The sequence below is a fragment of the Telmatherina bonti genome (assembly GCF_933228915.1).
Source record: "Telmatherina bonti genome assembly, chromosome: 1".
Taxonomy (NCBI): domain Eukaryota; kingdom Metazoa; phylum Chordata; class Actinopteri; order Atheriniformes; family Telmatherinidae; genus Telmatherina; species Telmatherina bonti.
Genome location: NC_136619.1, coordinates 20,758,344 through 20,772,533, shown reverse-complemented (window position 1 = coordinate 20,772,533; position 14,190 = coordinate 20,758,344). Strand labels below are relative to the sequence as shown.

The 14,190-nt window shown below is 37.5% G+C and overlaps 1 protein-coding gene across 2 annotated transcripts; it reads right to left on the bottom strand.

Moving 5' to 3' along the window:
- Window positions 1-1,402: 1,402 nt before the first annotated feature.
- On the bottom strand, window positions 1,403-13,232 carry abcb10 (ATP-binding cassette, sub-family B (MDR/TAP), member 10). Of its 2 annotated transcripts, none has more exons than XM_079242714.1 (15): window positions 12,293-13,232; window positions 11,526-11,732; window positions 10,649-10,851; window positions 9,119-9,253; window positions 8,666-8,812; window positions 8,024-8,159; window positions 7,610-7,705; window positions 6,285-6,494; window positions 6,078-6,157; window positions 5,777-5,957; window positions 4,686-4,729; window positions 4,019-4,053; window positions 3,873-3,931; window positions 3,549-3,754; window positions 1,403-2,191 (listed from the first exon to the last, which is right to left on the bottom strand). In XM_079242714.1, exons 1-14 carry the CDS (start codon window positions 12,741-12,743, stop codon window positions 3,561-3,563), a joined length of 2,178 nt encoding a protein of 725 aa, XP_079098840.1. In that variant the 5' UTR covers window positions 12,744-13,232; the 3' UTR covers window positions 1,403-2,191; window positions 3,549-3,560. The 2 variants fall into 2 exon arrangements, with proteins under 2 accessions (XP_079098840.1, XP_079098841.1); XM_079242715.1 differs by having other exon boundaries at window positions 1,403-2,080.
- Between the last annotated feature and the right edge of the window lie 958 nt (window positions 13,233-14,190).

Below are 14,190 nucleotides of genomic sequence, written 5' to 3'. Positions count from 1 at the left end.
GGTGAGTGTGTCAGGGAAAGGATGACAGCACAAGCTCTGGCATTCACAAGCTGGAACAAATGCTCTAGCTGTTCTTGAGTGTGCTACATTTCCTTTCAGACTTAAAAAAAAACAAAAAAAAAACAAGAAAGGCATTTGTTGGTCATATTAATTGGTTAGCTGTCTATTTCTTTGCAGTTAAAAATAACAGAGAAAACTAAGGATATTATAAATGGACAGGATAATAATATCAAGCTCAAATCATTTCATTGTTAGCTGGTTAATTAATCTGTTTTAGCTTATTTTTTGCCATAGACAGCAGTTCCATAGCTGCTCTTTCATTTTCTGAGGAAATTGTGCAATGTCACTACATAGACAGCGTTTGTGACTGATGACTGACAGGATAGCCAGTGTTGGCATACCACAAATAGGCAGAGCTTGATGCATGGACCCAGAAAGTGGTGGGAAGCCTTCGAATTATTGGACGGATGGGATTCTTAAACATTGTTCCCAACAGCAGTGGCAGGGTATGATTGAGAAGTACAGCATGAATGTTTTTTATTTTATTCGGGTTCATTCTATTTGGCAAGACTCTATGCATCAGTTTTAAGTGTTAAATAAAGGCTTGTAATGGTGGTGTGGAAGGTCAAAGGTTCATTCACTGTAGTTCCTCAAATAGCTCAGAGTGGCTGCACAGAGAGGTGAGGGGAACTGGAGCACATGGAGCAGGAATGTGTGCGGCTTGAGCAGCACCTGGCCTGACTGTTATATTGGAGTAAAATTCACTCCCCAGTTTTTATTTCAATGGCACCTTATTGAAAAATAAACATATTTGTTGGTATTCATTGACAAAGATCAAACATGATTGGAAAACAGGGAAAATGATCGTATATGAACTCAACATGTAGTACTTTAAATTGGATTTTTTTTAACCATATATTTTTTTTAAACAAAAGTAAACAACTTCTACAAACACGTGTAATGTAAAAGTATATAACAAGGATGAACTCACTGGTCTTTTTCTAGGACCTGTATATGTGAAAATGAGACTACAGAGTCTATTTGCAGAGAAGCTCACAGCTGTGTTACTGCAAACTACCAAGAGCTGATATTATGCAGTTCAGTTCATAAGCAGCACCACCACCTTGTGAGAGTCTATGATATAGCACAAGGTTGTTGCAAGCAAGATAGAGGAAATGTAAAGATGGAACAAAAAACTAGTTTGAGCTACAGTAAAAGAGCGTGAAATAAGGCTGTATGCTAATTTTTAATAAGTGTTTTCAATGGCTCTTATGAGGAGTGGTAGTATTACTTGTCTGCAGAGTTTCTAAATAGTCCAAAAAACTTCTCACAAATAGAATGACTATAAATATGTAAATTTATTCACCTCTACATATAGTTATGATAATTTAGAAAACAGTTACAATATAATTTAGTACATATGTACACTTTGTCTTGTTCAAGATTAAAAGAAACATACGCTCAGGTGTACCACATTCACTTTCTGATCCATTAATGCACAAACTTAAGATACTTAACACAAACAAATCTGGCCTAATTAACTTTTTTTCCTGCTCATTTATAATGAATGTGGTTTGACAAGATTTCTGAACACAAAGCGATGTGCAGAGACTGTGCTCTTCATGAACTTATAATGGGAAAATGTAATGATTCAAGAAAATATAATTTCCTTTTGAGATTTAATTTTATAAATATTTTTCTTTTAAAACTAAAACATGTATAAAACCATATATTTAAACATATATATATATATATATATATATATATACACACACACACACACATATAAAGCCATCTTGCAATTCATAATGGTTAAAATAATAAATGATCTGAGCACAGAGTCTAACACATTTGAGTGAACAAATACACAATTCCAAATTGAAGGAATCATGCAATGACAGCTGTGGCAAACAAGCAACATTTTGAGACAATTTAATGAGTGATGGATTCATTTTGTAACACTGTTAATATCAATCAGTCTCATGCAGTATAATACTTCTCTGAGGACTCCCACCATGGAGCTTATCCAGTCTTTTAGCAGGTGAGAGGCAGGGAACACCCTGAACAGGTCATCTGTCTGCTGCAGGACAAAGAAGGAGACAAACATCTGTAGGCACCTGGGCTGAGCTGCTCTGCCTCTCTGCTGAGCCTGGTCACAGCTGCGGCCAATTGGTGATCAGGACCAGTGACACTATAAAAGACAGTCCTGCTTACCTGATGTGTGGTTAACAAATAAAATAAAATATAAAGAGCTCAAAACATTTTAAAATCTTTAAAAGGAAATTAAATCCTCTGAAACGGTTTTCTCATTACCGTCGAGCAGTTTAGTGGTCATTTGCAGTCTAAATATTTGCCAAGGAGAGTCATTAGCTTGAAGTCAACCTCTCCATGCCAGCTGCAATATGTAGTTGGCTTAACAGTGCAGTGACTAACACGTGTGGTTTTGATGCTGTTTACAAAGAATTGAAGGCTGTGGATTGAAGACCCTGTAAACTGCAAGCAATACTGAGGGGATAAGAGACCATCACGTCACAGGTTGCCATATCCAGCTATCTATACAATCATGTGATGAAGCTGAAATGTTGGCTTCTGTTTGCTAAACTGTGAAATTATTTGATTTGCAGAGAAGCTTGTATGGAAAACTGTGTTGACATAAGGGTGATTTTAATGCATAGAGCACATTTGACTCTTAACATGACAACATAGGAAACCCCTTAGCAGGCGTCAAAAAGATTGAAAAGGATTTTTAGCAGTTTCATTTCTGTCAGTTAAATCTAAAAAAAAAAACAAAACCAAAAAAACAAAACACAACTATAGAATAACTTAATGTTTAGGCATTTCTAAATACGACTGATACCTAAGACATGTGGCACATCTGATTTTTTTTTTTTTTTTTTTTTTTTTAGTTCCATGACAAAAGTGCAAAGAATTTATTAAAATATGTCAGAATTGTGTTCAATCCTGTTTTACAAAAGTGTTAACACCTAATTTAGCTGCTTTCAACTGTTTAGGTTTTAAATGACAAATAAAATATGCTGCACATAAGGTAAAAAAAAAAAAAAATCTAATATACAGACAAAATTACATAAATATACAGTTATCAGTGCTATAGGATTGGAGTGGTTTTTTGAGTATCAAAGTGATAACAAAGCTTTCCATAGCAGAGAAATATAAAGATATGAGTTCACCACACTCCTCTTGAGCACTTAAGGACAATTTAGGCCTTTTACGATAACAGCAATGAAAATTTCAATGATTTTTAATTTAAATTTAAAATCAAATGTTTCTCCTGATAGGCTCTCATCCCACCTTTCTTTTCTTTAGATATTTTCTGAGCAGTTTACAAGGAAATCTTCATATAATGGTACGTACAATGGTTTTTCAGCATCGAGTTGGAAGGAAAGTCTCAGTAATTGAGTTTTGCTTTCTTTTAGCTTTTATTAATCAGTATAAGTCTCTGAGCCTGTGTACGTGTGTTGAGGGATTCAGATCTTTCTGGAATAAATACAGTTTTTCCAAGCCACCAACACATATTTTCTTCCTCTTACACTTGTGCCCTCTTAGAGAAGAGCTCGCTGCTGTTCTTCCTGTAGAAACGCCTGTTTTTCCATCAGTTTCCGGAACAGTCCTTGCCTGTTTCCCAGCAGCTCTGTGGGATGGCCACACTCAGCGATGTGCCTCTGATCAAGAACAGCAACAGTATCTGCATTTTTTATAGTGGAAAGGCGGTGAGCGATGATCACGACTGTCCTTCCTGTTGATTTGAGTGAGGATAGGAAATGACAGTGAAGGACTGGAATCTTAAATGTAAGCTTTGTTACATGTGTGAGGCAACTTTAAAAGAAAAAGACAGAAAAGATGGCAAGTTTTACCTTCCATCAGTCGCTCCAAAGCCTCCTGGACAAGGAACTCATTCTCAGCGTCCAGTGCACTTATGAGAGACGGACAGGAAAAGTGTTTTCAGAATTTTCACAAACAAGTGAGACATGTTTTTACCAACAAGTTTATGATCTCTCACCTAGTGGCCTCATCAAGTAACAGGATCTTCGGATTCTATGGGGGGAAAAAAAACAAACCATGTTAAAAATGCCACTTCAGCTTTCTAAGAAAAAGATTAGGAAAGACTAGACTCTGTCTTGCGGACAGTGACAGGACAGAAGCTGTAAAGATGCAGTAAAGCAGGGATGCCCAGCTCTGGTCCTCGAGGGCCACAATCCTGCATGTTTTCCATGTATCCCTGATCCAACACACTTGACTCGAACTAATCAGTCATTGTGCAGAACTTCATTGGCCGTTTAATCCATTTAAAGGAAGCCATGTGTGTTGGAACAGGAAGGCATCGATCACCTGCAGGACATCCCAAACCAGCCCAAACCTGCAGGACAGCCCAAAGTCTGTCCTCGGCCCTTGAGGACAGACTTTGGGCAGCCCTGGAGTAAAGAGTTACCTGCTGATAATTAAATCTTAGTGTGGTGTAGCAAAGACTTTCAGTTTCAGTACGCAAGTCCTCCAGCCAACTAAATGAGATGCCCAGCACAAGTAAAGTTGCCTTCTTAAGGCTAATTTTTCAGTCTGATGAATGGAAGCATTAGATCCAGAACATGAGCTTTGCTGAGTAATGACAGGAAAATCCAAGAATGGTTAAAAGTACGTCATCAGTTAAACAAGTATGTTGATATATTTACCTTGAGCAGGGCTCTGGCGATGGCTATCCTCTGCTTCTGACCACCTGAGAAGCAGAAATACTAAGTTAGGTCAATAACATCTCCACGGCTGTTTAATCACACAACCTGTGTATCTACAGAGGAGAGGCACTTAAGAACATTTTGAAATAAAAGTTTCAATTTCCACACCAAAGTACAATTTCAAAAACTGAATGATAAGTTTTACCTCTGCTCCATTAAACCAACTGTAAATTAAAGTGTAAATACTCACAAGTCAATAACACAGATGGTGTTGAAATAGTTATAAAGATGCTCAAATAAAAAATGGAAAATTGTTAAAACAGGACTTTAATACAAAAGATTCTACATCCATATCTGTACTTATGTTAAATATTCTTTTCTGTAAATCTTTCTATATAATTGTCAAAATTCGTGCAGCTTATCGATTTAGGACAAATTATTACACATTTTGCTAAAAGGTACTAATTATATTTTTTCAAAAGACTAATATTTAAAAAAAAAAAAAAAAAGATTGTGAGGAATTTATTTTAAAGGTGATCAGAGGAAAAAAAACCAAAACAGATCAGACGAGTGATCTAAACTCTTAGAAGAATTAAATCTGGTCAAATGCAGTTTTGAGCAAGTAGGTTTTGAAACTCAGCTTTGACTTGTGTGATGGAGTTTAGTGGGCGGAAATGAGGAGGCAGAGAAATTTGAAGCCTGGATGAGGCACAAAAGAAAGCTCCGGCACCCACGCTGACAAGTTTAAAGTCTACTACAGAGAGCGGATGGAGGTGAAGGGAGAGGAATAGGAAAGTGGGGATCTGGTAAATGTGAAAATGTAGCTGCAACATGACCACAGAATTTGAAGAAAACAATGTGAAAAAAAGTTCTAAGCAACAAAAAATTGAGCACATAGTGCATACTTATGAGAAAACCATATAATTTTCTCATGAGCCTTCACTCTTTGAGGTGAGAGAAACTGGCAACCTGTCGAAGAATTGAGCTCTTCAGTGGTGTCAGCCTTACTGCAACTGATGGATAGATAACCAATGTGGAGTGGGGAGACAGACTTTGACTCATTCAGTCATGTCGCTGCCTCAGTTCCTCACCTGACAGCAGTACTCCTTTCTCTCCTACCACAGTATCAAAGCCCTTAGGAAAGGCTTGGATGAAATCGTAGGCATTGGCCACTCTGGCTGCTCTGTAGATGTCCTCGGTGTTCACAGCATCAGGGTCCACAGCACCATATGCTATATTATCTCTGATGGAACAAGAAAACAGCACAGGCTCCTGGGAAATTGGTGGGAAAAGACAGAAAATCTTATCACAAAGTTACATAATACATTTGATCATGTCCAAATAAGACAAAGTAAGTATTGTATGTCAGAGAGTTTTATTTTGATTTGTTACCTGGCTGACAGTTCCAATGTGACTCCGGAGCCAGTAGGGATTTAGATCCCTAATGTCATGACCATCGATTGTGATGAAACCTAGAGGAGTGAGTTTCCATTTTAAAAATTATTAAAGATGCAATAACACCAATTTAACACAGCTTTGTGTTTTTAACTTTGTCACCAGTTAAGTAACTGATCAGTAGTAGATGCATCTTAATCTCACCAGCATCTGGGTCGTACAGCCTGAGCAACAATGAGACCAAGGAGGATTTTCCAGACCCACTGGGTCCCACCACAGCCATAATGGTACCAGCTGGAACCAGAAGACTGAGGTTCTGAAAGACAGGAGCCTCTGTACGAGTAGGGTAGGCAAAAGAGACATTGAAGAACTCTAACTGGCCTTTCAGCTGGTCTGGAGGGAGGATTTGGCCCTCTGTGGGTGAGAAGAGAGGCAGAGACACAACACTGTTTAGCCTAACTCATTGAAATGGTTTTATGAAGTAATGGCATTTAAAATAAAGAGTAAAAATGAAACAAAACATGAATGCCAGTTTGTTAAAGTCATTCTGCAGAGGTCACTTTTTCATTTATTCTCCTCATGGCTATTTACTTAATGTTACTGAAAGTTAAAAGAGCTACAATGCATGTGTAATATCAGCAGCAGTTTTTAATGCAAAGTTGTATAAAGAAAGCCTCGGTAGTTTGACACATTTTGCCTTTTTAATACTAAGGAACATTCATTGTTATTCTCATGAATATTCATTTGCCCGAAAGTTAAAATCTGCTTTCAGCAAAAGATAAGTGACATTCACTTCCTTTTTAGAACAAAGTTTCTACACTACGGCTATTTATTAGATGAGAAGCTGCACCACAAAAAGACTTAAAATTGTAAGAAGCTGAAATATTTATCATGTAACCAGAGACTACTGGACACAAAAATAACTTCGCTGCAGCTAATGACAGCAGGTAAAAGCACAGTAATGGAAAGTTTGAACAGCCCTGTTGTTTTTAATTCAGTATTGTACCCTCTCTGACATGGGCTTAGCTGATAATGTCAGATAAACGTAACGCTGCTGTGTGTCTCTGTTAATGTTACAGCAGCAGTTCATAGCTGTGTTATGCTGGAAGTGATATACTGTATATATTACTAGGTCTAATATGGTCATATTTCTGTCTGTAGATGTTATAGGAGAGCACGCAGAGTAATTCACAAATTTCACTTTTGAAAAATGTTTCAAATGAAAAAAAGGTATTGAATTTTTTTTTAAATAGGAAAAGTTGCATCTTTTAAAGTAAAAGTATGTTAGCCAATTAAGTAGGTATAACCGGGAATTACTTACATTTTTAGGAACACTACTACTTTCTAGTGACTTATGTTACTCAACAAAAAGTAAAACTGTTACATTTTTCCAGCAATAAGTGGCGATGTAAAAATCTGGCTTCAGTAATTATACATTTAACCACTATATTTAACTATACATGACAGCTGAGGCTATTTAGTCATGTAGTGGTGCTGCTCTGCAGATGTGTAGTTGTGTGTGTACTGACCGTTTAATGGTAATTCAGGCTTTCTGTCCAGCAGCTCCCAGAGTCTGGCTCCTGCTCCGAAACCCTTCATCAGCTCAGAATAGAATGAACTTAGACCTGCAAACCAATCATAGAGCAACACTGTTGGAAAACACACAGTCATCCATGATAGATAGCGAGATAGCTAGATACTTAAGTCCAGTACTAAAATAATAAAATAGCTTCAAATTAAAAATCTGTACATGTAAAAACATTCACGGCAAGAAAGCTTCGATAATGTGAGATGAGAATACAGAATAAACTCTAATGTAGTGATTCTAGTGCAAAAACACAGTTGTGCAAAATGATAGTGGTAGTGAGTACTCCTAGTGATTTTTGTAAACAGGTAGCATGCTGTATGTTTGTTTGTGCATGTGTGTGGTACGTGCGTGTTACCTGCAATACTGATGCCGACCCAGAAGGTGTACATGAGGAATGATGAGAGTTCTCCAACAGTCATATGCTGATTGGCCATCAGAAGACCCCCTTTGTAGAGCACTGACAGGATCATGAGATTACCACTGAGGCCAGTCTGGAAAACACACAGTGGTTGTTATTTAATTACAACAGCACCTGGTCTACCTGTTGCTTCCTGCTACTGATCACACTAATTACCATCTTACTGGGAGCATGCTGGGAAAGCTTCCTGGTGAGTTTTGTTACCAGAATCTCTCCCTTGACACCAGCTACTGACTACACTTCGCTGAACAACGCAGACAGACCTGTGACCTGACATACCAGATCATTAAAGAATGAGGAAAAACACCTTAAACATAAACAACTAAGAGGACTCCTAATTTAAATCTACTTTTCCACCTACACAATAATTTCCTAAGCTTTCAAGCTGTTCTTAATAGCTGTAAAGTTGTTGATTTGATCTCTGCTCCTATAAAACTTATTGGATAATACTTTCTTTAAAAGGTGAAACATAGTTCATTTGGTTGTGAGGTGTTGTGACAAACCAGAAAGCAGAAGCTTGTATGCAACATCTCATGTATTAACTGTGTATTTGCATCACTGCAACTCACAGACACTCACCACTCCGAAGAATCCAGCTCTCATTGTGGCCTCCTTTTTGGCCAGGCTGAGGACATGATCAGTCTTCTGTGTGTATTGGTTGACCTCTGACAGCTCTTTACCAAAAGCCCGGACTGTCCGCATGTTGCTGATACGCTCCTCTGCCAACTGAATACACAATTTTGTAATGGCTTTGTAGATTGGAAATAAAAACATCAAAGCAAATTTACTCTACACCTTTAATTAAGTTTAGTTAAATCACATGTACACTTTAGAAAAGCAAAACAAACATGACAGTTTCCTCAGCCTTAAAATTTAAAAAGTATTTTTGCAAGAGGCTCAGTAAAATCACTTAAATATAAAAACCTCTACAATTTTAAACCGAAATGTGTGACAATAAAACAAAAACGGTCAAATCCTGAGAGTTTGAACTATTTGTACTATTTGCAGACAGCTTACGGTTTGTTTCTGTACCTGTGTGGCTTGTGCAAGTGCATCCTGTGTACGTTTGGAGATGGAGCGCAGGTATCTGCCATAGATGACGGCAAGGGCAGCCATAGGAGGGACGATTAACAGCACAAAACTGGCTAAACTGGGGGAGACATAGAACTGGGAGAGGAAAACATGCAGGTAACTAATGTGTAAGTGGAAAAAAAAACCTCTAACAACAATGTATAATTGAATTATCAGTCAGATCGTGCCAGTACAAATGGATAATTAAGGAGTATTAGATGTAGTTTTTATTAGACATTTGGAAAGGGATCTCTGCAGTAACGATAATAAAATCATAGCTGATGGCTAATTCGCTTAAAAACAAATAACTACATAACTGTTTGTCTTTCTCTGTTAAATCATTTATGGCAATGTTATAATTTAAGTCTACTAATAATCTAATAACTGACACAATCCATTTGACAAATAACATTGACTGAAAATGAATATTGGAAAAAAAAAAAAAAAGCTATAGCACCAGTAGAACACAGGGAAGCAACAAGATTATATTATCACAGTGGAATTGGTCACCTCTGTCATATGATAATAAACAATGTGGAAATATGACATTTTTGATAGTTTCATGCAACTGTTTTTAAAATAAATAATTAAATAGGTGATGCTGTGTCATCTCTGTAAGTGGCTAACAGCAATTACACCCTTGATTAAATACAACAAAGATGGGCCAGGTTTTACATCAGATTACAAGAAGTATTTTCCATTAACTTCCTTGAATTTAAATGACACCAGGAAATATTTTTACTTCTTTGTAAGCAAAAAAAGAATGTGTTGAAAGCATGCTTTGATGCAGAACAACATACTATGGTTGGGAAAACCATTATGCAAGATGGAAGCAAGAAAAAGTTGGTTTATCAAAGTCAGAACAAGTATCTTATTAACAGACCTGAAAAAGATAAACTGCAGGCAGATCAAAGATAAGAGAATTGGGAGATTCATCATTTGTATGAAGTTTCTGATTCCTATCATCATTTACAGCAGTGACAGACTCTAACCAGAATTTATTCATTTCCATGAACAGATAAAAGAAAGTATTCTGGTAAACCTGTTTTACGACAGTCCTGCAATTTATCAGTAATGTGGAAGTAAACGCAGCTCCTGCATACAGGAAGCACAGAGTGGAAAGATTAACACAAAACATGCTCAGAAAATCCCATCCACTTCCTCATAGTGAAAAACACTAAACTAGGTTCATCTTCTCATACCTCTTTTCTTGTCTGACTGAATGTCTGAAGCACTGTGACTTTTTAAATCAATATGTTAAATGTTTATAGAAATGATAATGTCACCATTTATACTAATATATATGTTTGATGTTTTTTTTAATCAAAATGAGCAATACATAGTTTTCATGGCAAAACAGGACATTGACTATGTCCTCACTTTGTCAAAGCTGGTTAAAAAAAAAAAAAATTAATTTCAATCAAATATTTTTCCTGTATTAAAGGCGACTTCTTATCCAAGCAAGCGGACCACAAAAAGGTAGGTACTAACCATCATGCTGACACCAGCAGCTGCCTGGGCGACAGCTCTCAGCCCATCTGATAGGTTGTCTGTGATTGAACGGCCCACCACAGTCGTATCTGCTGAGAGCCGGTTGATGAGCTCACCAGTCCTGTTCCTGTCAAAAAATGCCACTTCCTGTTTGAGGATGGAGGAGAAAACTGAGGCACGGAGATTACGGACAATCTGTTGGCCTGAAAAGAAAAAGATTGACAACGAAAATAATCTGTTTAGCATTCGCTTGATATGCAATAATTTACCTCAGATTTTCATTTATTTACTAAATGTTTATATCTTACACGAGCAAAATTAGGCCAATGACGTTGTTGAGAGGACTCCGCTTATTTTTGCTTGGATCTCATGTAACCTACAAACCCTCTGCAACTTGCTAATAAAACACAAAACATCCACAAGGTTCAAACTGTACACTAACATATTTGCCAGGCAACCAGCAGAGCCTTCAGGAAGTCCCTACATGTGAATGATGGCTGGCAAGACATTGATAAAAAAAATTTAAATTTGAACAAAAATAAAACTTAGTTGTAACAGCTGTGTGTGAGTGGAAAAATTGAGACAGTCTCATATTTTACTAATGAAACTTTAGAGGTGTTGCTGTTACCTTTAAATGAAGGAAGGCTGTTTTTTTTCACTCTGCTATGCAAAGCACCTCGTAAAGAGATTGTGGTACTTAATCAGGTGTGACAATTTGCATTTTTTAGACAGATGTTTAATAAAATTGTTATTACTTAAATTTTCAAAGCATGTTGTAGAGAATTGCATTACTCTTTCTGCTCATGAATGGGTTTACGTCAGTGGGTTTACATTTAGTCTGTTGTGCGTATTTTCTGCTTATTGCCCTTCCTCTCACCTGAAACCTGCATGAGGTAGACTCTGGCTGCATTGGCTGCTCCACCACATAGAAACACTCCTGTTAGCATGATGCACAATGACGTTAGAGATGCTGTCATTGTCTCTGTGTCTGTTCCAGTTGTGTAAATGGTGTCTATCACTCTGCCCAGGAAGAAGGGAGCCGACATGGTGACTGCACTGGACACAGTTAGGAAACCAAGGGCAGCTGGAGATAATGAAAGAAAAGACAGAAATCCCCCCCAAAACAAATTCAACTTCAGGAAAGGAAAGAAAACAGTCAATATAACTTAATGTAGGATGCAAAACCCAGGACTACAATTCATAAAATCTTTCCCTCACATAAACGGCACTATATAAGTACTTAAACACTAAAAGTGAAGGTGATGCTCTCCAAGCAATGAACATAATTAGATCAAATATTTTGTACTTGGGAGGCAGCATTTCCAAACTAATATGCAAGTTATTGAAATTATTTTTTAAAAATCCATAATTAAAAAAAAAATATAACATGACTGAGCGTCCATTTACCAGTAAAACAGCTAATATAGAAATAACACATGTATACAAAACATAATGAGTACTTCTGATTTATCTGATTTTTTTTTAATAAACAGAGGCTTACGAACAAAACTTACTATGAAGAAGTTTTCTCTAATTAAACGGATCAATATGAACTGTAATAAGTATTTTCCCTTGTGGGACCAGAGCAAAAATAAAAAAGTACTAATGCATTCTCAAAGTATGTTACTTAAGTACAGTGTTTACCCGCTAGTCTCCATCTCTCCGGGTAGGCAAGTCGCGAAATCCTTTTAACATCCTCCAGAGGGACCGTGGTCGGTGTCTGCGCCCTCTCAGCGTCCGTGTGGCTCTTCACGGGGTCGGCTGGTGCAGGAGTCGAGCCCGCTGAAGAACTCGAGAAGGCAACAGGTGTACGTGTGAGTGTCCGTAGTCTGCCCGCCGCTGTATGAGAGGTGAGGACGGACAGGCCCGTCAGAGAGCTGCCGGAAAGAACCGAAAGTACGGGCCTGGCCGAGCAAAGAGGGAAGGCAGGGGTCGGTTGAGCGGAGGTCCTAATCCCTGTCCACGGTCTCTTCTTCCAGTGGGAAGCCGAGAGGGTCGTGTGGTGATTTAGCCATGATAGCCTGGGCTGGGTTAGCTTTAGTTTCCATAAGTGCATTTTATGTGTGCACTTTGACATACGAATGATAAGCCGCATCGTGCGAGTAGTCAGAGACCTGAACTATGATGAACTTGGCTAAGTAGTAGAAATATCTGTTTACCTACGCTGGCATCCAGACTCAGTGACTGGCAGTGTCGTTGCGTTTCTTGTTTGGTAAATCCCCTTGGAGAAACATTTTGGTGTGCCAGGATAACAAGCTGTATCCACAGGCACTTGGTTGAGACGATTGTTACCGCTACATGGTCGATTTTAGTCCGTTATTGTCCACTTTATCTGTGCCTGACAGCCCGCCTTTAACCCAGTTTATCTCTTATCAGTGAACAGCTCCCAACACCCTGCCTGTCACTGTCAGCTGCGGCTAAACAGGGGTCTGGCAGGCATCAGGAGCGCAACATTAAGCTGCCCAAAATGATCCAACATCGAGTCCGCCCTAAAAAGTAAACCCACAGGTACTGGTAGGTAGCTACAGTGTTTTAAAAAGGAAAGGTGACCCTGGTTGCGTCGTATGGACACTCCAAACGATTCCTCCGCCTAGACCGACAGCAATTCAATGGCTGGTGATGTAAAGAAACTTTCGCAGGCAAAAGCAAATGATCCCAGAGTGAGTTTTCGTGACTTCATATGGTTCATACAGTCTGTGGTCTGAACTGTGAACCGTATGACTATGGTCTACTCTGAACCTTAGTTTAGTTGACCTCGCACGATCAGAAGCTTCATTAGTTTTTTTTTTCGTTCATGCTAATGTGTGTCGGCTAACTGTGAAATGGATGGACTAAAGATAAAAAACAAACAAACAAACAAACAAGAACTCTATTGTAGAAATGCATTTATTAGCTGTAATAACATAAATATACACCACATTAATCGTAATCTTACAAAGGTTTTGAAAAAGAGAATATAGTATGTTTATTAAGCTACTAAAATCGATAGAAATCAAGTAATGATAGTCTTATTATAAACCCCACATATTTATATTATTGTAGTGACTGAATGTTGATAACATTTAATAAATTATATAATAGTAATAGTTATTAATAAAGTTAATTTAGGATACATAATGATAGAAAAAAATTGTTGTAAAGGGGCAATTCCATACATGAGCAATGTATTACTGGAAAGCAGGATAGCTCCAGGGAAGGGAGTAAAACATCCTAACAGCTCATATCCCTTGAATGTACAAAAAATAAAGAAAATTTGAATTTTAAATTGTGTACTATAAGTGTGTTGAATACTAAGCATAAAACTGATATTGGTATGTCAATACATCATGAGATTAAAAAAAAACCCACAATGTCATTTCCATAATTTTGTTTATTGTGATGTAAAATTGTGGTGGAAATGAAAATGCTGTTGTTCTAAAACGCATTACATTTGACCTTCATAACTTTAAAAAAAAAAAAAAAAAATTCATGTATTCTCCTAAAGATAAATACATGGTTAAAAGTAAACATTGTTGAGCAATTTTCTGTGTCATATATCATTT